This window comes from Perca flavescens, chromosome 23 (assembly GCF_004354835.1).
Source record: "Perca flavescens isolate YP-PL-M2 chromosome 23, PFLA_1.0, whole genome shotgun sequence".
NCBI classification, from domain to species: domain Eukaryota; kingdom Metazoa; phylum Chordata; class Actinopteri; order Perciformes; family Percidae; genus Perca; species Perca flavescens.
The window spans coordinates 14,979,352-14,998,600 of record NC_041353.1 but is presented as its reverse complement, the minus strand read 5'-3'; the positions used below and the strand labels follow the sequence as shown (position 1 = coordinate 14,998,600).

Here is a 19,249-nt window from a genome sequence, read left to right as displayed (position 1 = left end):
TAAAGTAACACATTTCCTGTTTTCTTTCCTAGTTTTGCATGCTTATGATTTTCTGTTATATTACAGTGGAAACAATGAATGAGACTGTGGCTGCTTTATACAATGTCACTGATTTCTATAGTGGTGAGTGCTGCCAGTTTATTCCCATTCAGCCCCCTCAGTGTGAACCCAGCCCTGTATTTACTCCATAGCCTAACCATACCCAACACACACCTAAAACTTGGCCTCAATCCCCTCCTCTGTGACTACATTAACAAACATGACTACATTTTTCATTTCTAGCCTCAGTTTTTTTGTGGAGTGTTTCCTTATATAAACTAAGGGTCTAAAGATAGAGATGTTAAATATAATATGAATGAAATCACTTGACTATAATGCACGATACAATACTTACATGGCAAAACAGCAATATCTATGATTACCTCTGTATACAGATAATATTAAAGCCTAAGATGGTTTGAGAAACCTTTAAAAGCATGCATAACAATAAATGTCAGCTAACTGCATCTTTCCTGGAATCATAGACACACTTAAGACTGATCTCATGTTCTGCTACATCAAGCACACCCTCAATGATTATCCAAGATGGCCACAAATGAAGCATGATATTAATATTCTAACATAGCATTGCTCTTTTTTCACCTTTTGATGTAGAAGAGGATCATTTGTTATTTTCTGACCTTTTCGCCAAAAGGAATGTTAAAGAAATCTTGCTTTTAAGATGAGACCCCAATGTTGCCATAGCAACAAACCACCGGCTACTCCTGTCAGGGAGATTCCCCTTGCTCTCTAATTCTGATGTGCTGTTCATACAGTATGCAATTAAGCTCCAAGCAATCACTCACTCACTCACTGACTATTGTTCTATCCACTTTGAAAATCCACTTCATGTCTTACTTCATGACAGTGTACGTTTCTACTACCTATTTCCTTCATGAGAATATGAATGGCCCTCTGAGCTCATGGTTTCACCCAACTCCTCACATTGTGTGGCAAGAGGAGCCTCCAAGTCTTATGTTGCAGTCTGGTTCTGATTAGGTTGTGTGTCCTCGTGTGTTCAGACAGCCCAGATGGGGAGCGTCGCCCCAGTTTCATGACGCCTCTGGGCATCACCAGCACCAAGATGGTTCTGAGAGGGGAGACTCTGGAGCTGGAATGCATTGCTGACGGCTTGTAAGTAGGCGTCTGCAGTAACTGTAATCCACATGGAAGAAAGACACCTTTTTGTATTATACAACAATGTGCTTTATAGGAAACCGTCAGGGTCTTAACAAAAGCATTTGACAGCACAAAAAACAAAAAACATCCTGTTGTATTTAATTCTGTGACAGGCCCACTCCAGAGATCTCCTGGCAGAAGGATGGAGGAGGAGAGCTGCAGAGCAGCAGGATGTCCTTTTATAACTTCAAGAAAACGCTCAAGGTTTCTGACGTGAATGAAGCTGATGCTGGGGACTACCGCTGTACAGCCACAAACAAGCTGGGCACTGCACAACACATCATCAAGGTCGCTGTTAAAGGTATGCAGGTTAACCAGGTTATTTTCACTGTACTGGTGCACTGTCTAAGTTTCTTTTATCATTACATCAGAATTGGGTATTAGTGTAAGGACATTCATTCTTGGTTTGTTGGGATTCAACATAGCTGGCAAAACAAATTACTGCACAGAGAGCTACTAAAGCTGCAGACGTGTTTGATTTGCAGTGGGATTGGTAGAACTAGCAACACTTTGAATCTAGTGACTCCAGTGATTGCTAGTATGAAATTTGTTTTTACATTACTATTTTTACATCCCTAAAGTACGTTTATCATGTAGCGAAGGGCACAGCAATTATTATTATTATTTTTTTCATCATTCCCTCATAACTCTCGCTCTCTATCTTTCCTTTTTCTGTTTGTCATCCACAGCGGCTCCTTTCTGGGTCAGCGCTCCCAGGAACCTGATCCTCGCCCCGAATGAGACCGGCATCCTGACTTGTCGAGTCAACGGAGAACCCAAACCCAAGATTACCTGGTTTGTCAATGGAGTCCCCATAGAGAGTGAGTAAATGAGACCATGCATTTAAAAAAATAGAATATACTACCTTTACGCACACTTATGCTCAATGGTGTTTTTTGCCCCCAACTGCTCCTTTCAGGCAGCGCTGCGACCGCTGCCTTCAAGGCACCTAACCCTAACCAGTGCCTCCCAACGGCAGCGCTGCCTGGAAGGCACCGTTGGGGGCAAAAAACACAGATAAACCACACTTCTATCCAAAGCACCTGCCAGTGGCAGAACGTATAAATCTACATGCAGAGTTGTAGTGGGAACTAAACTCCCAAGCCCAGTGTTTTTCCACTGCATGGCATTTTATATAGTTTAACGTAATGCACCAGGATTGTTATGAGTGGTTTCTATGTACACAAAACTTTAATAGTGCAGTTGAAGAACTTTGGCTGGAAAAAATTTTTTTCTCTATTGACCATAAATCCTGTCTGTTGCCTTGCAATAGATGCACCCGAGGACCACAGTCGGAAGGTGGATGATGACACCGTGATTCTTAGCTATGTGCAAACTGGGTCCAGTGCTGTCTACCAGTGTAATGCATCCAATGAATTTGGTTACCTTTTGGCAAACGCTTTTGTCAACGTACTTGGTGAGTTCATCTGTTTTGTTGTAAATATAAACATAGATATATAAGTTCATCGTACATTTTGGACATACAGCCCACTGTGTGTGTGTGTGTGAGTGAGAGGGGAGATATTGATTTAGATAATGTTGTGCTTCTTTCCATAGCCGAGGCACCAAGGGTGCTTACTCCACCCAACCGAGTGTACCAGGTCATCACCAACAACCCTGCGTTACTTCACTGTGCCTCCTTTGGCTCACCAATACCAACCATTACATGGTAAGATTCAGATCAGGTTTGTATGGGTAACGGCAGTGAGATTCACCATCAAACGTTTAAACCTAATGTTGTTTGCTGTTTCCGTGCAGGTTCAAAGACAGCCAGACCAGTGTTAAGAATGGTGACCCTTATGTAATACATGAGAATGGTACATTGGAGATCCATGTGGCCCAGCCACTACACAGTGGGAAGTACACCTGCATTGCCTCCAACAACCTGGGGATCAAGGAGAACCATGTCTACCTGGAGGTTAAAGGTCAGATATAGATATTGAAACTTAGCCTGTTAAAGACTATAATAGCTCAAAAATAGCTTATATTTTAGGCCTTCATAACCATTAGGTCAAGCTGTGTTATTTATTAGTGTAAACTCTTTTTTTTTCTCCATCTTCCAGAGCCTACCCGTATCCTAAAGCAGCCAGAGTACAAGGATGTGCAGAGAGGAATGAGCGCTGTGTTCGTGTGTAAAGTCAAACATGACCCATCCCTCATTCCCACTGTGATCTGGCTCAAAGACAATGGAGAGCTGCCTGATGATGAGAGGTACAAAGAATAATAGGCTAATGAATGCAATTGCATGTTGCACCATGATTAAAACAGTGATACAACTTGGGAGAAAAGAAAAATAAATTCATCATCTTCCTCAGGTTTGATGTGGACATGGACAGTTTGACAATCAGAGATGTGACAGATGAAGATGAGGGCACCTACACCTGCATCCAGAACACCACCCTGGACCAGGACTCAGCCAGTGCTATGCTGACTGTCGTAGGTATGTTCCCAGTGCATTCCAGGGTCTCTCACAATCAACAGGTTACCAGATGTAACAGGGATTGTGAGTGTGGAAATCGCACACAGTGATTTCTGGACATATTTAAAAAAAAAAATAATAATAATAACTGTAATGAAACAGATAAATGATCCATCAACATATAGTGTTAATGGTTTAGACTTAACACAAAAGGAACAAATCAGTCCTCTTTTCTGTCCTGCTTAGACAAGCAGTCATTGCCTCCATACCAGGTATAGGATATGCATTGGTCCCTGTGTCCACGCAAAAACAGTTAAAGTACCATGACACACTTTTTATGCAATCAACCATAAAAAAACTGAAGGACATTATGCAACACCTGAAATCTTCCTCCTGCTGCCTTGATATTCTGTCAATGGGCTTCTTCCAAAATGTTTGGCTTTAGATCTTCTACAGATTGTAAACACATCTCTTATTTCAGGTATCTTCCCACTGGTCCTGAAAACTGCCGTAATCAAGGCATTCTTAAAATAAAAAGAGCAATCTAGGCATGTCTCTAATGAGCAATCACAGGCCCATATGAGACATTCCATTTTTAAGTAAAATCATTGAAAAAATCTTTTATTTTTAACATATTGTTGTCACTAAACAACTATTTTGATGTCTTTCAGTCAGGTCTTCGGCCACAGCAACGAGACTGCTCTTAAAGTCTTCAATGACAAATTTTCTTGTTTCCCAAGGCTCCATTCAGGGGCCTTTTCTGTTTAACATCTACATGCTTCCACTGACTCAGATTATGGAAAACAACAAAATAAATTACAATAATTATGCGGATGACACACAAATTTACATAACCATATCACCAGGGGGTTATGGTCCAAAACAAACACTAAATGCATTGAACAAATCAACGATTGGATGTGCCATAACTTCCTTCAATTAAACTAGGACAAAACTGATGTATTGTTTTTTGGAGCCAAAGAGGAACAATTAAAAGTCAGCGGTAAGGTTCATTGGGCAATGTTAAACACAATGGACAAAGACAGAAATCTCGGTGTAGTCATAGACTCAGACCTGCATTTTAACAGCCACAATAAGACAATTACAAAGGCAGCCTACCTTCACCGTAACAATATATCAAGGGTTAAATGACTTAATGTCTCAGCAGGCTTTGGAAAAACGTATCTGTGCTTTTATCTTCAGTAGACTGGACTACTGTAATGGTGTCTTTACAGGTCTCCCGAAAAAAAAAATCAATAAGACAGCTACTGCTTGAGTCCTCACTAAGACCAAGAAAGTGGATCACATCACTCCATTTCTGAGGTCTTTACACTGGCTTCCTGTCTCTCACAGAATTTAATTGAAAATACTATTGTTGGTTTATAAAGCACTGATTGGTTTAGTGCCAAAATACATTTCTGATCTGATGCGACATTATGAACCCTCCAGACCTCTCATGTTGTCTGGGACAGGTCTGCTTTCTGTCCCCAGAGTCAGAACTAAACAAAGGGTGAAGACTTTTCTATTTAATGCTGCATTTTTTGCTGCATCAAGTAAAATAGTTAATTTCTTACACTGCACTGTTTATCCTTGTATTTTATACTTGTCTCATTCTGTTTTAGCTTTAATGAATGTTTTAACTGCTGTTTAATGTTTTATGCAAAGCACTTTGAATTGCCTTGTTGCAGAAATGTGCTATATAAATAAAGCTGCCTTGCCTTATGATTTATATAAAAATAGCAATATTGAAGTACACTGAAACCATTCTTTCACCACTTTCAAATTTCAGAAATAGCAGGTATCCGTTTTAATTAAGTGTCACAATACCACAGTATTTTCCCTGCTTTTCTGCTGTTTCTAATATCTGTCACTAACATCTCTTCTTGTACTTTACTCTTGCTTCTTGCTGTCTTAGAGCCAACTCCTTCTCCAGCTATTGTCTACGGTAAACAATATCCACAGATTAGGATTTTGTAGCTTATATTGTCAAGTTCTGTTTGTAAAAGCTTTCATTTCACCGCAATGTTTATTTTATGTTGGTTGTTCTTATTGCTTGTTTAATTTCATGTTGTACCATTTGATGTTTGTTTAGTTTAGTTTTATATGGGGTAAGGATTTTATAATTTTATCGTATTGTGAAAAACACTGCCTCTGCACGCACTGTTCAACCATACAGGTGTTTTTACTTAACCTGCCTGATTAAGACCCTTCTCAGGTGTTTGTGCTCACTGTGATTGACTGCAGAGGTATTATCAGCCAGAAGTAAAAAACACCTGTGTGGGTGTGCGCAGTCTCAAAATGTTTAATTGCACAAAATAATACTGCACTTTTGAATACAACATTAATACCCCGTTTACACGTACATGGTTATTTTGAAAAACTGAGACATTTCCCTTCGTTTGTGCCCTTCATTTACAAGCAAACGGAGCCTCTGAAAACAATTCTTTCTAAAATCTCACGCCAGAGTGGAGATTTTGGAAAACTTTGTTTGCACGTTTGCATGTAAACTGAGACAAACTGAGGTTTAGGCAGCCGAGGAAGAGAAGAGAGAGGAAGTGATTCGTTGCTGTTGTTGCCGTGTATATATCTATAGCTGTTGTTGCTATTTTCGGGATTCTGATTGGCTAACGTGGGCTTGAGCTTCTCGTTACACTGCCACCTACAGGTTTGGCGTGCTCTTGACGGCATATATACACGGGTACGTGTAAACGAACACTTTTCTGAAAACTGACAGCTGTGCACGATGTTATTTTTGAAAATTGAGAGGTTGAAATGTCAAAATAGCCAGCCACGTGTAAACGTAGCATAAGAATCAAAGTTTTCTTAACAATGTTATAAAACCTTTTACAAACTGCCTGCTGTGTATTGAATGCAGATGTAATATTAACTGAACAGTGGCATGTTTGTCCACAACTCAACTCTGTTAGTTTACTTTTATTCCATGGGCATTGTAGAACTCTGTTTTCAGTGTCAAATTTTCCATTGAAACAGTAGCAATGACTTGCTGTAATCAAATAGCAGAGAGAGACTTTTTTTATTTTTTTGTGGTCCTCGTGTTTGCAGGGAACCCTGACCCTCCGACGGACCTGGAACTGACTGACCAGACAGAGAGGAGCGTTCAGCTCACCTGGACCCCCGGAGATGAGCACAACAGTCCCACACAGAGTATGAAATGTTCAATGTATCAAACTACACTACACTTTTTAGCATTTTCACATTTAAAAAAAGTCAGAATACTCCGTTGTGCAGATTCAGTTTATGTTTCCGGAAGCAGCGACTGTAGTTTTGTTGGAATAAACAAGACAGCAACTTGGTAGTTAGCATGATGAGCAATGAGCCACCACAGCTAAATATACACAGAATGCCTTGAGAAATATATATTTTTCCCCTGTTTCTTTGTGGCAGTGTCTACACTTTGATCTTATTTTTTTTTTTTAAATCTTCCCCAGAGTTTCTGATCCAATATGAGGATCTGCTCCACCAGCCAGGAGTTTGGGTCAACCTGACGGATGCTCCTGGTACTAGCACCACGGTGCAGTTAAGCCTCTCTCCTTACGTCTACTACTCCTTCAGAGTCCTGGCTCTGAATGGCGTTGGCTACAGCCAGCCTAGCCAGCCGTCAAGCCAATACAGGACCAACCCTTCAGGTGATTTAACATGGTCACCCTTCAGAAAAAAAAGTAATGCAATATTTTAAATATACAAAAAAAAACCACTAACTGACTGAACCATCAATTGATTTGTTTTTGTTCAGCTCCTGATGAAAATCCATCAGATGTTCAGGGAGTAGGAACAAAGCCTGGCAACTTGGTCATATCCTGGACAGTAAGCTATCCTTTCCGATTGTTATTGTGGGCTGTATGCAAGTAAAGGATGGTCAAACATTTCATTGAAGTTAAGATAGAATATTTAAAGTGTTTTTTTCAGCAACTGACAAAAATAAATAAATTCTCTGTACAGCCGCTGACAGGATTTCTGGCTAATGGGCCCGGTCTGGAGTACAAAGTGCAATGGAGACAAAAGGACGTGGATGAGGATTGGTCCTCAAAGACTGTGGCCAACGTTTCCCAGTTTGTTGTCTCTGGAACTCCAACATATGTGCCCTACGAGATCAAGGTTCAAGCTTTGAACGATTATGGCAGCGGCCCAGAGCCTGAAGTAGTGATTGGATACTCTGGAGAAGACTGTGAGTGAACTGATTGTTATATAATTTTCAGAGTTTTTTTTTTTTTTTTTTTTGGTTTAGTCATCGATAGTCAAAACTGGTTAAATTAAATTCTGCGTGAGACACAACACAAAATAATGCAAAGACAGCAGCTGTAGACCTAAGTGTTGATTCACAGTGGGATCGGTAGTACTATTGTCACTTTACTATTATCATTAGATTCATTGTTAATATGAAAATATTTTTCTGAGGGTTCAGTCAACATAGGTTGCCATTTTATTTCTCATGGGTATGATTGAAAGTTCACATTTACTACTTTTGACCATTGACTGATCCTTTTTAGCCTTTTAAACATTTTTGATAAACTTGTGCAGTGGGTTAGGTAGACGTCAATTTATATTCCTTATTATTATCTTACTATTTATTATAAGTCTAGTGGCTTGAAACTAGATCTTAACTACTTTTCTTTCATATGTCTCTGCAGTGCCTTTGTCTGCTCCTGATAGTGTGCAGGTCATGGTTCACAACAGCACACTCGCGGAAGTACACTGGGAGCCTGTTTCTTTCCAATCAGTTAGAGGAAAACTACAGGGATACAAGGTATTGTTTTGGATAAATGGTGATTTCTACAGCATGTCTTTGGTTGTAGTAGGTAGGGCTACCGCCACTGACTGCAAGTCAGTGCTTAAGTGACGAAACTCAAGCACACGCAAGCATTGAAAGGTTTTTAAAACCCATCCATCCATCCATCCATCCATCTTCGTCCGCTTATCCGGTGTCGGGTCGCGGGGGGAGCAGCTCCAGCAGGGGACCCCAAACTTCCCTTTCCCGAGCAACATTAACCAGCTCCGACTGGGGGATCCCGAGGCGTTCCCAGGCCAGGTTGGAGATATAATCCCTCCACCTAGTCCTGGGTCTTCCCCGAGGCCTCCTCCCAGCTGGACGTGCCTGGAACACCTCCCTAGGGAGGCGCCCAGGGGGCATCCTTACCAGATGCCCGAACCACCTCAACTGGCTCCTTTCGACGCAAAGAGCAGCGGCTCTCTCCGAGCTCCTCACGGATGACTGAGCTTCTCACCCTATCTCTAAGGGAGACGCCAGCCACCCTCCTGAGGAAACCCATTTCAGCCGCTTGTACCCTGGATCTCGTTCTTTTCGGTCATGACCCAGCCTTCATGACCATAGGTGAGGGTAGGAACGAAAACTGACCGGTAGATTGAGAGCTTTGCCTTCTGGCTAAGCTCTCTTTTAAATCTAGCAACGGTGCGATAGATTGAATGCAATACCGCACCGCTGCGCAGATTCTCCGACCAATCTCCCGCTCCATTGTCCCCTCACTCGCGAACACAACCCCAAGGTACTTGAACTCCTTCACTTGGGGTAAGGACTCATTCCCTACCTGGAGAAGGCATTCCATCGGTTTCCTGCTGAGAACCATGGCCTCAGATTTAGAGGTGCTGATCCTCATCCCAACCGCTTCACACTCGGTTGCGAACCGATCCAGTGAGTGCTGAAGGTCGCAGGCCGATGATGCCATCAGGACCACATCATCTGCAAAGAGCAGCGATGAGATCCCCAGCCCACCAAACTGCAACCCCTCCCCACCCCGACTACGCCTCGATATCCTGTCCATAAATACTACAAACAGGATTGGTGACAAAGCGCAGCCCTGGCGGAGGCCAACCCTCACCTGAAAAGAGTCCGACTTACTACCGAGAACCCGGACACAGCTCTCGCTTTGGTTGTACAGAGATTGGATGGCCCTGAGAAGAGACCCCTCACCCCATACTCCCGCAGCACCTCCCACAGTATCTCCCGGGGACCCGGTCATACGCCTTCTCCAAATCCACAAAACACATGTAGACCGGTTGGGCATACTCCCAGGCTCCCTCCAGGATCCTTGCGAGTGAAAGAGCTGGTCCGTTGTTCCACGACCAGGACGGAATCCGCATTGTTCCTCCTCAACCCGAGGTTCGACTATTGGCCGAACCCTCCTTTCCAGCACCTTGGAGTAGACTTTACCAGGGAGGCTGAGAAGTGTGATACCCCTATAATTGGCACACACCCTCTGGTCCCCCTTTTTAAAAAGGGGAACCACCACCCCAGTCTGCCACTCCTTTGGCACCGTCCCCAGACTTCCACGCAATGTTGAAAAGGCGTGTCAACCAGGACAGCCCCTCCACACCCAGAGCCTTGAGCATTTCTGGACGGATCTCATCAATCCCCGGGGCTTTGCCACTGTGTAGTTGTTTGACTACATCAGTGACTTCCGCCTGGGAAATCGACGACAATCCCCCATTATCCTCCAGCTCTGCCTCTAACATAGAGGGCGTATTAGTCGGATTCAGGAGTTCCTCAAAGTGCTCCTTCCACCGCCCTATTACCTCCTCAGTTGAGGTCAACAGTGTCCCATCCTTACTGTACACAGCTTGGATGGTTCCCCTTCCCCCTCCTGAGGTGGCGAACAGTTTTCCAGAAGCACTTTGGTGCCGACCGAAAGTCCTTCTCCATGTCTTCTCCAAACTTCTCCCACACCCGCTGCTTTGCCTCTTTCACGGCAGAGGCTGCAGCCCTTCGGGCCCTTCGGTACCCTGCAACTGCCTCCGAGTCCTCCGGGATAACATATCCCGGAAAGACTCCTTCTTCAGTCGGACGGCTTCCCTGACCACCGTTGTCCACCACGGTGTTCGTGGGTTACCGCCCCTTGAGGCACCTAAGACCCTAAGACCACAGCTCCTCGCTGCAGCTTCAGCAATGGAAACTTTGAACATTGTCCACTCGGGTTCAATGCCCCCAGCCTCCACAGGGATGCACGAAAAGCTCCGCCAGAGGTGTGAGTTGAAAGTCTGTTGGACAGGGGCCTCCTCCAGACGTTCCCAATTTACCCGCACTACACGTTTGGGCTTACCAGGTCTGTCCAGAGTCTTCCCCACCCTCTGACCCAACTCACCACCAGATGGTGATCGGTTGACAGCTCTGCCCCTCTCTTCACCCGAGTGTCCAAAACATACGGCCTCAGATCAGATGAAACGATTATGAAATCGATCATTGACCTTCGGCCTAGGGTGCTCTGGTACCAGGTACACTTATGAGCATCCCTATGTTCGAACATGGTGTTCGTTATAGACAATCCATGACTAGCACAGAAGTCCAACAACAAACAACCACTCTGGTTTAGATCAGGGAGGCCGTTCCTCCCAATCACGCCTCCAGGTGTCTCCATCATTGCCCACGTGTGCGTTGAAGTCCCCCAGCAGAACAATGGAGTCCCCCACTGGAGCCCCATGCAGGACTCCAGTCAAGGTCTCCAAGAAGGCCGAATACTCCGAACTCCTGTTTGGTGCATATGCACAAACAACAGTCAGAGTTTTCCCCCCACAACCCGCAGGCGTGGGGAGGCGACCCTCTCGTCCACCGGGTAAACTCCAACACAGCGGCGCCAGCCGGGGCTTGTGAGTATCCCCACACCCGCCCGGCGCCTCACACCCTGGGCAACTCCGGAGAAGAAAAGAGTCCAACCCCTATCCAGGAGTATGGTTCCAGAACCAAGACTGTGCGTGAGGTAAGCCCCACCAGATCTAACCGGTAGCGCTCACCTCCCGCACCAGTTCCGGCTCCTTCCCCACAGAGAGGTGACGCCCACGTCCCCAGAGCCAGCGCCTGCTGCCCGGGTCTGGTCCGTCGAGGCCCCTGACCTTCACTGCCACCCATGTGGCATCGCACCCGACCCCAACGGTTCCTCCCACAGGTGGTGGGCCCATGGGATGGAGAGGGAGTTGCCACGTAGCTTGTTCGGGCTGTGCCCGGCCGGGCTCCGTGGCAAACCCGGCCACCAGGCGCTCGCCGACGAGCCCACCGTCTGGGCCTGGCTCCAGACGGGGCCCCGGCTTCCTCCGGGCAGGGTCACTCCATCTCTGCTTAGCTTTTTCATTGGGGTTTTTGAACCATTCTTTGTCTGGCCCCTCACCTGAGACCACTTTGCCTTGGGAGACCCTACCAGGAGCACAAAGCTCCAGACAACACAGCCCTCAGGTTCACAGAGACACACAAACCTCTCCACCACGATAAGGTGATGGTTCACGATGGTTAAAACCCTTGCATGTTATAGTTTTTGCACTCACACACAAAAAATTACCCAGTAACACTAATGTATTGAACATTTTGCCCTTTACTCAATCCCTGATTTTCAGCACACAGCACCCTTTTAGTGTTTTTTTGGTTTTACAGAATGAGCAAAAGCTTTGCCTATATATTCACTGCACAGACAGGATCAGTTATCCAATTAAGCATAGACACATATTGGCCAGCCTTTCAGGTTGTTGCTTCTCCAACACAGAAATTAAAAATAAAGTTCAAAGCATAAGGCAATATAATATGAGCTATAAATACAACCAGCAACACACTGTTAAACTGTGTAGGGAAATAAAGATAACAAAAAAGCCCTAATTTAGCTGCCTCTCTGAGAGAACATATTCCATCAAAAGTGAAAACATCCAGTGGTTTATTTTGCAGGTACAACTTCCTCAGAGGTTGGCCATTTATGTGTCTACACCTCATTGGATAATTGATAAGGAGGCAGGCATTTTGCAGTGTGTGTATACGTAGGCAGTGCTTTTGTTGAGTCTGTAAAATCTGTGCTAAAGGATGTGTGTTGAGATATGCTGGTTGAAAGTGCATAAACCTTTAATTTTGTTAGTTACAGAGTTTTCTTGACCATTTAGTGTGTAGCTGCACATCCTAAAACATGTTAAATGTTAGGTGCCTTAACATGTTAAGCCGAACATTTGCGTGTAGAGGTGTGTTTAATAAAGCAATATTACCATTTAAGCCAGGTGTACTTCAGTAACTAAGGCTTATGTTCAGGTAATTTAGTTTTATAAAGTGGCTTTAAATAAGTCTCGCTTTAAGTTGCTAGTGAAAACCCCTCCAGACAAACTGGTCACAATCACAATCTAAAACAGTTTCTGGCTCTCTCAAGCCAGGCTTTTTACCATAGGCCAATCTGCATGTGTGCATAATGCCCTCACCATGTTCATGAGGAAATAACAGAACTATAGTGCACATCAGGCTAATACAAGAATGAACTCCTGGTGTGTTTTCTATAGGTATACTTCCGACGCATTCGTGGCTTGCATGAGACAGAGGAGGACACAGAGCAGCAGGAGCAGGTTTTGACGTTCAGTGGGAATCGTAGCGAGGGACGTCTGCCAGGCCTCCAGCCTTACAGCCTCTACAACCTCACCATCAGGGTCCTTAATATCAAAGGAGAAGGGCCTCCTAGCCCCAGCAAGAAATTTGAGACACCTGAGGGAGGTGTGTATGGCTGACGTTGGCTGATGTGGTTGTTCTGCAGGCCTAAAGCATTATGCATATCTTTTCTTGAAACTACCTCCGAATATTAAATGATGACCACAATTGTACTAAACCAAGCTTTGAATACATTAGAACCTCTATTGTGTTGTATCTGCCTTTTGATACCTACTATTAATACTATGGTTGCTGCAACTAGCATTATTAGTACTACTTTTGTGATAACAACCTTGCGGTACTTGTTGAAAACCACACAGAATCACCCTAACCTAACCTAGCAACCACCAAGAGTGTCGATAGAAATCCCAAACAACCAAGCAAATCTGAAGCTTCACCCTAGCAACTGAATGCCATACCAACCTCCTTGTAATGCCCTAAAACTACCTGGGACCCCCTACAACCCTTTAGTTACACCCTTGAAACCTCATGGAACACCTTAGCAACAATGTGAAAATCCCCTAACAATCATACAGGTCCATGTTCTGCTCCACAACAACCATCTTATGTTCTTATACCATAAATGCCCATGGACGGTCCTCTGCAATGTCCAGACCCTGACTGTGGTTCTGGTTTTGTTTTCAGTCCCAGGGCCTCCTTCTTTTCTGAATGTCGTAAACCCTGGTTTGGACTCTCTCACTCTGGAATGGGGCCCACCAATGAACAACAATGGACGCCTCGCTGGATACACACTAAAATACCAACCAGGTAGGCTTATTACCAGCTGCCTGACACACTGCCTGTTGTGTTCCACTCAGTATTATGCGGCATTCGTGCAAATGGAAAGCCATGTTGTGCATTCCTTTCAATTTCCTCATATCACTCCTGTAACTCTGTCTCTGTAGTCAACAACACCAATGAACTGGGGCCTGTCAAGGTAATCAACTTCCTTGCCAACGAGACCACCATTACCCTGAGCAACCTGAACTCTAGCATGCTCTACAAGTTTTACATGAGTGCAAAGACAATAAAGGGCTCTGGCCCCATCATCACAGAGGAAGCCTTCACAGCCATGGACACAAGTGAGTTATTTTAGCCCTTTAGCTTCATCTGTAGCAAATTACATGCACAATAGGAGGAAAAGGCCAAAGTCCTGTTATATAACATATTAAGGAGTGCAAGGGTCAGAATCACAGGGCTCTGACATATATTAGGGATTCCTGTGAGCTTAAGTGCACAAGCATGAGGTCCTACTGGATTCCTCAATTTATTTCCCCTCTATCTCTTTCTCTTTTTTCTGCTGTCTAAAGCTCGTACTCAGCCCACTGTAGAGATGGGCAAAGGTAACCCAAGTTTGCCACCGGAAGCACCTGCATGTTATTCATACCATCAGATATTAGACACGGAAAAAGAGCTTAGCGTAGAAATTGTCTTTGGTTCAATTATCCCTGCATGTTGCTAAGTTAGCATGTCTTAGAATGTGAAAGTGAATAAATAGGATTTAATGACTTCCATGGCGTCCGCAAGCAAACCATGCTTGCGTCCTGTTCTGGGAGAATAGGTTGCACTTACTGCAACATAGGGTAAAGTACTGGGTTTTTAGAATTAGCTGTGCTTGCAGTCTATACCTCTTGTATTTGCCCCCTTCAAATGAACATATTTTCATTTGAAGTCTTATGCATGATGCTTGTGAATGTTTCAGTCCAGTACTAACGCATACTTTATATACCGGCTGATGCTATAAACAGATGTATTGTGTGTGTATATAAATGACTAGAATTAGATTTTGAAAATATGCATGCTGCAGTGCCGTGATTTCATTTGCTTGAATGCTGAACCAGGTGCGTAACTCCTCCCTGAATCTCAGGATTGAGAGATGTTGCAACATGTTTTTAACTCTGCATGTCAGTACCAAGTTTTTCTGTAAAGCAGTGGCCTTGCCGTTCACTGTATGCTGTCTACTGTGTTGTGTATGCGTGTTGTCTCACTCTTTTCCATGTTCTTTCAGGCCCTACAGTGCCCCCTCACCCAACCTCCCCCATCACTCAGTCTCCGCACCCCCCGTTTCACAAGGGTACCAGCACTCCCTGTATCCCCTTCTACCTCCCCAAATATCTTCACGTGTTATCTGCCCTGCAAAAAAAATGGTCCATCTCAGTAAAAAAAAAAAAACTCTTTAAAATATCAGTTCTATTAATAGGAAATTCTCTCACCTGACTTTTGTTTGACTTGTATTAGGAGGACTAATATAAGTCCTCACTGAGATGGCCATTTTTCCACAACTATATAACTGACCTGTTTCTATGTTGTGGCAGGATCTGACACTGCGCTCAAAGTACTTTTGTCATATAATAAAAACGGTGTTGCCATGTATTGTTTTGTATAGTGGGACATTTTTTCTTAAACTGAGGTGGGACAGACGGCCAACAGCCAAATGCTTGTAAATTGAGGCTCTGGTCAGTTGTACTTTTTTTTTTAAAAATCTAATCCTCAAACTGGTGGAACAGACATGGAGTTTTTTTTAATTCTTGACTTGAATTTGGCGGCTCAGGTTACACTAGCTGATGTATTTCTTTCTGGTTTAGTTCATTTATAGGCACCAGCTTTATCCTAAACACTGGCATATGTATGATGTTTATTTCTTTTTAATGTTATTTCTACTTGCCCCTTGTTAAGTTTAATACCAGTATTGCAAAGGTTTTAGTTCATTGTAAGGACTTCGTGAAATTTGTACATTCTGGAATTAAAGCCCTTGATTTCTTTTTTTTCTCTTGTGTGCTCAGTGCCGCCTGTAGGCCCTGCGTTTGGCAAAGTTAACACGTCCATGTTGGAGGACGGTGCAGTGATCAGTTGGGATTACTTTGGACATCATAAGAATGTATATGTGGAATATGTTGTAGAAAACAGTAAGGCTTTGCTTTGTTTTTGCAGTCATCTCAAAAACATGAGTGCATGCATTGATTGGCTTTTTTTAAAATAATTGAATCAATTTGATCCATAACCATCAAAACTGATGTTTAAATACCATCCAATAATTATTCTACCCAAAGGCTCCCTGAATCTAATTCCTCTCCATCCACTTCAACAATTCCAGGTAAAGAGGACTGGAAAAAGGAGTTGGTAAACGGTTCACACTGGCATATGATAAAAGGTTTAAAGCCGGGGACATCCTATAAGGTGCGAGTGGTAGCTAGAGACCCAGCTGACCCGACGGTTCACAGCACAGACGAGGTGTTGGTTGCAGTGCCAGGTGAGGCGGCATGCCTCGGGATAGACGGTCTTTGTGTTTCATTTTTGTCTCATTTTTCTCATGCTTTTTCTGTTACAGCACTATCTCATTATCAGACATACAATGCTACATTCAGACGAATGTAAGGTAGTTAGTTTTCTAGTCTAGTGTACAAGCATGTCAGAAGTTGCCATCAACGGTCGGTCTGATACATGTCACTTAAAATCATCACTAAGAGGTCCATTGTTTTACTGTTTAGTTTTTTTGTCTGTACAGTGCCTAAACAATCATTGCATATTAATCCATTTGAAAATTTCATTTCTGTGTTTACAGCCTATTTTAATCTCAGTGTTGCTCAGCATGAAGAAAAACGATTCCATCATTTTAACAGCCTGGATTGAGATTTGGACTGACAGTCATGGTAACTGTTTGTCTCCATCTTTCCCTTCTCCTTTCTGTGCATGTGTGTGTCTAGCTGTACCCAGTCGGCAGGTAGACATTGCCACCCAGGGCTGGTTTATTGGACTGATGTGTGCCATCGCTCTCCTCATCTTGGTCCTTCTCATAGTGTGCTTCATCAAGAGGAACAAGGGTGGCAAATACCCAGGTAATGCACACATTACTGTAATTTCAGACCTATTCATGTGGAAACTTTTAAATTGATATATTTTTAAATATTTTATGTTTTAAATCTACAGTGAAAGAGAAAGAAGATGCTCACCAAGACCCAGAGATCCAGCCTATGAAGGAGGATGATGGTACATTTGGAGAGTACAGGTGAGAGATGGAAAAGAAAAGACCAACATATGACTCAGAATCACAGCATACAATAGTGTATGAAATGTCTTTTCTTTTCTCATTAATTATCTCGTGAGTTGTATTTTGTATGTAGAAAATTTTACCAGGCTGCAGAGACACTCTCTCCACCAGACTCCATTACCAAACATTCCATAGAGGCAAGACCAAAATCAGCACTTTGTGTTGTTTCTTTTAATGACATTATTCAACACTTTGCACAATGCAAAATATATCCATTTTAGCAAGTCAATTATATGCTGTTCTCAAAACAACAATTAATACAAATTCCATCATGGTGACATAGTTTGTTTTTTTTCCATCACATTTTCTAGGAATATTGAGGATTTTATCACTTAAAGGCACTACGTAGAATTTTCAGAAATTCCTTGTTATTAATAAGACATGCTGCATGGATTATTTGCAAACGGCAAGTTAGCCAATATACTAGTCTGAAAGAATTGGCTGACGTTATCCACTCAAGTCAATTAATAAAAGTCATTAGCAAGCAAACTAACATTAGCTAGCTAAAACCACACTATTACAATATATTTCACAAGCTTTGCAATAATGTGAGTATACCAGTCCAATGGGAAGAAAGCCAGCTTGGGGTCTGTTTTGATCCCCAAAACCAAACAAAGGTGTCTCCATGAATCGAAAGGCCGTGACATTAACCTTCATTTTTCCCCAATGTTGGTCACAAAAGAAATGTTGTGCCTACGTGGACTTTGTGTTGTGGTGGGGTGCTAGTCGTTTGTTGACCTTAGCGGACGCCATTTCTAAGCTAATGTTAGCTAATGTAGCGCAATGTTGGCGTTGTATTGGAGCTAAAGAGAGTCGAGGCATTCGGGAGCACGCATAAACGTCACATCCTATGGATTTTACAGGCTAGGCAACCAACAAAGTTGGGGAAGGTCTCAGCTTTTAAGTTACCTTACAATCAGTTTATACATTGCCAATACAAAACGATCAATACATGTAAATTGCTTCACATTGTACCTTTTTAAGGGCGTTTTCACGCCGACAGCCTTTAGTTTGGTTGAATCGAACTAGAGTTTGTTTGCCCTGCTGGTACAGTTCGTTTGGGCAGGTGAAAACACGGCAATCAAACTCTGGTGCGCACCAAAAGTGGAGCAAACAAGCATACAGACACCTGCTTGAAGAGGTGGTCTCGGTAAGCTTTCAATCGAACTCTGGAGCGGTTCGTTTTTGGTGAGAACGTGAGCCGTACTCAAACTGCACCAACTATACATACTCCACAAGTCTCAGCTAATGTGTCCTGTATTCAGGTGTGTTTAGCAATCTGTGATGCAGCAGAGCAGCAAACTGTAGCAGCTTCAATATTTCTCTCACAGAAATAGACTGCGGTCAAGGTTGCCGTCCGTCACTCGTATCTCCGTGGTCAAACCAGCTGCCCTAAAATTGGAGACAAGATGCCGGCAGAGCAGAGCGAAGTCTCGGTGACCAGGGCAGATGTAGTAACGTCTCTTGCAAAACAATGTCTGATAACACAGGACCTTCCTCCTGTATTTACTTTCTTGCTCACGCCCCCAGACATATCCGACCAATAAGAGGGCTGGACGTTCTTGCCTGATTTGTAATGACACATTTTGGTTCGCTTGGATTTTTCCAGGTGTCACACCAAACCAAACCAAACCGACCGAGGGCAAATCGCTCCAAGTTTACTACCTCACCAAGTGATTCGGACCAAAGCAAACAAACTACCAGTGTGAAAACGCCCTAAGGCTCCTCAGGATTTTAGAGGTCTAAAAGTTGAAACAAAGTATTTGCTATCAGTGAAATGTATATTTTAACCTAACATGGATGTCATTGTGCTTTAAATGTTTCCATATGCATGCTTCTGTCTTGTCTGTGCATAAAAGACATTGTGGCTCATGAATTGCTTTTCATGTGTCCCTTCATTCTTATCTGTTTTATGGCGGGTTTAGGTCTATGGAAAGGTAAGACGAGATGCGGTAAAACCAGCATGCAATTCTATAAAGCACATCAAGCCATGTCTCTGACTTGAGTGAAACCTAAAGCAAGGAGAAAGCACATCAACTGATCTGGTTTACTATGTCATCATACTGACTGAAATAGTCAACATCATAACAACTGTTACAACCCTAACACTCAAATTAAACATAAGAAATGAGCTTGCTTAATTCTTTTTAAA

At 43.3% G+C, this 19,249-nt stretch overlaps 1 protein-coding gene across 6 annotated transcripts in view; it reads left to right on the top strand.

Annotated features, from left to right (window-relative positions):
* The window catches only part of nrcama (neuronal cell adhesion molecule a), a 62,480-nt gene that overhangs the window by 39,000 nt on the left and 4,231 nt on the right, over positions 1 to 19,249 (top strand). For 2 of the 6 annotated variants that reach the window (XM_028570398.1, XM_028570395.1), the window contains 21 exons: positions 1,062 to 1,173; positions 1,332 to 1,519; positions 1,908 to 2,039; positions 2,492 to 2,635; positions 2,776 to 2,887; positions 2,977 to 3,143; positions 3,282 to 3,429; positions 3,534 to 3,658; positions 6,701 to 6,802; positions 7,087 to 7,284; positions 7,392 to 7,462; positions 7,598 to 7,823; positions 8,287 to 8,402; positions 12,908 to 13,115; positions 13,695 to 13,817; positions 13,955 to 14,131; positions 15,833 to 15,955; positions 16,144 to 16,299; positions 16,754 to 16,885; positions 16,977 to 17,055; positions 19,023 to 19,034. In XM_028570398.1, the coding sequence (XP_028426199.1) occupies positions 1,062 to 1,173; positions 1,332 to 1,519; positions 1,908 to 2,039; positions 2,492 to 2,635; positions 2,776 to 2,887; positions 2,977 to 3,143; positions 3,282 to 3,429; positions 3,534 to 3,658; positions 6,701 to 6,802; positions 7,087 to 7,284; positions 7,392 to 7,462; positions 7,598 to 7,823; positions 8,287 to 8,402; positions 12,908 to 13,115; positions 13,695 to 13,817; positions 13,955 to 14,131; positions 15,833 to 15,955; positions 16,144 to 16,299; positions 16,754 to 16,885; positions 16,977 to 17,055; positions 19,023 to 19,034 (2,851 nt within the window). The remainder of the gene's footprint in view (positions 1 to 1,061; positions 1,174 to 1,331; positions 1,520 to 1,907; positions 2,040 to 2,491; positions 2,636 to 2,775; positions 2,888 to 2,976; positions 3,144 to 3,281; positions 3,430 to 3,533; positions 3,659 to 6,700; positions 6,803 to 7,086; positions 7,285 to 7,391; positions 7,463 to 7,597; positions 7,824 to 8,286; positions 8,403 to 12,907; positions 13,116 to 13,694; positions 13,818 to 13,954; positions 14,132 to 15,832; positions 15,956 to 16,143; positions 16,300 to 16,753; positions 16,886 to 16,976; positions 17,056 to 19,022; positions 19,035 to 19,249) is intronic. The other 4 variants (XM_028570401.1, XM_028570400.1, XM_028570397.1 and 1 more) reach the window with 3 other exon arrangements.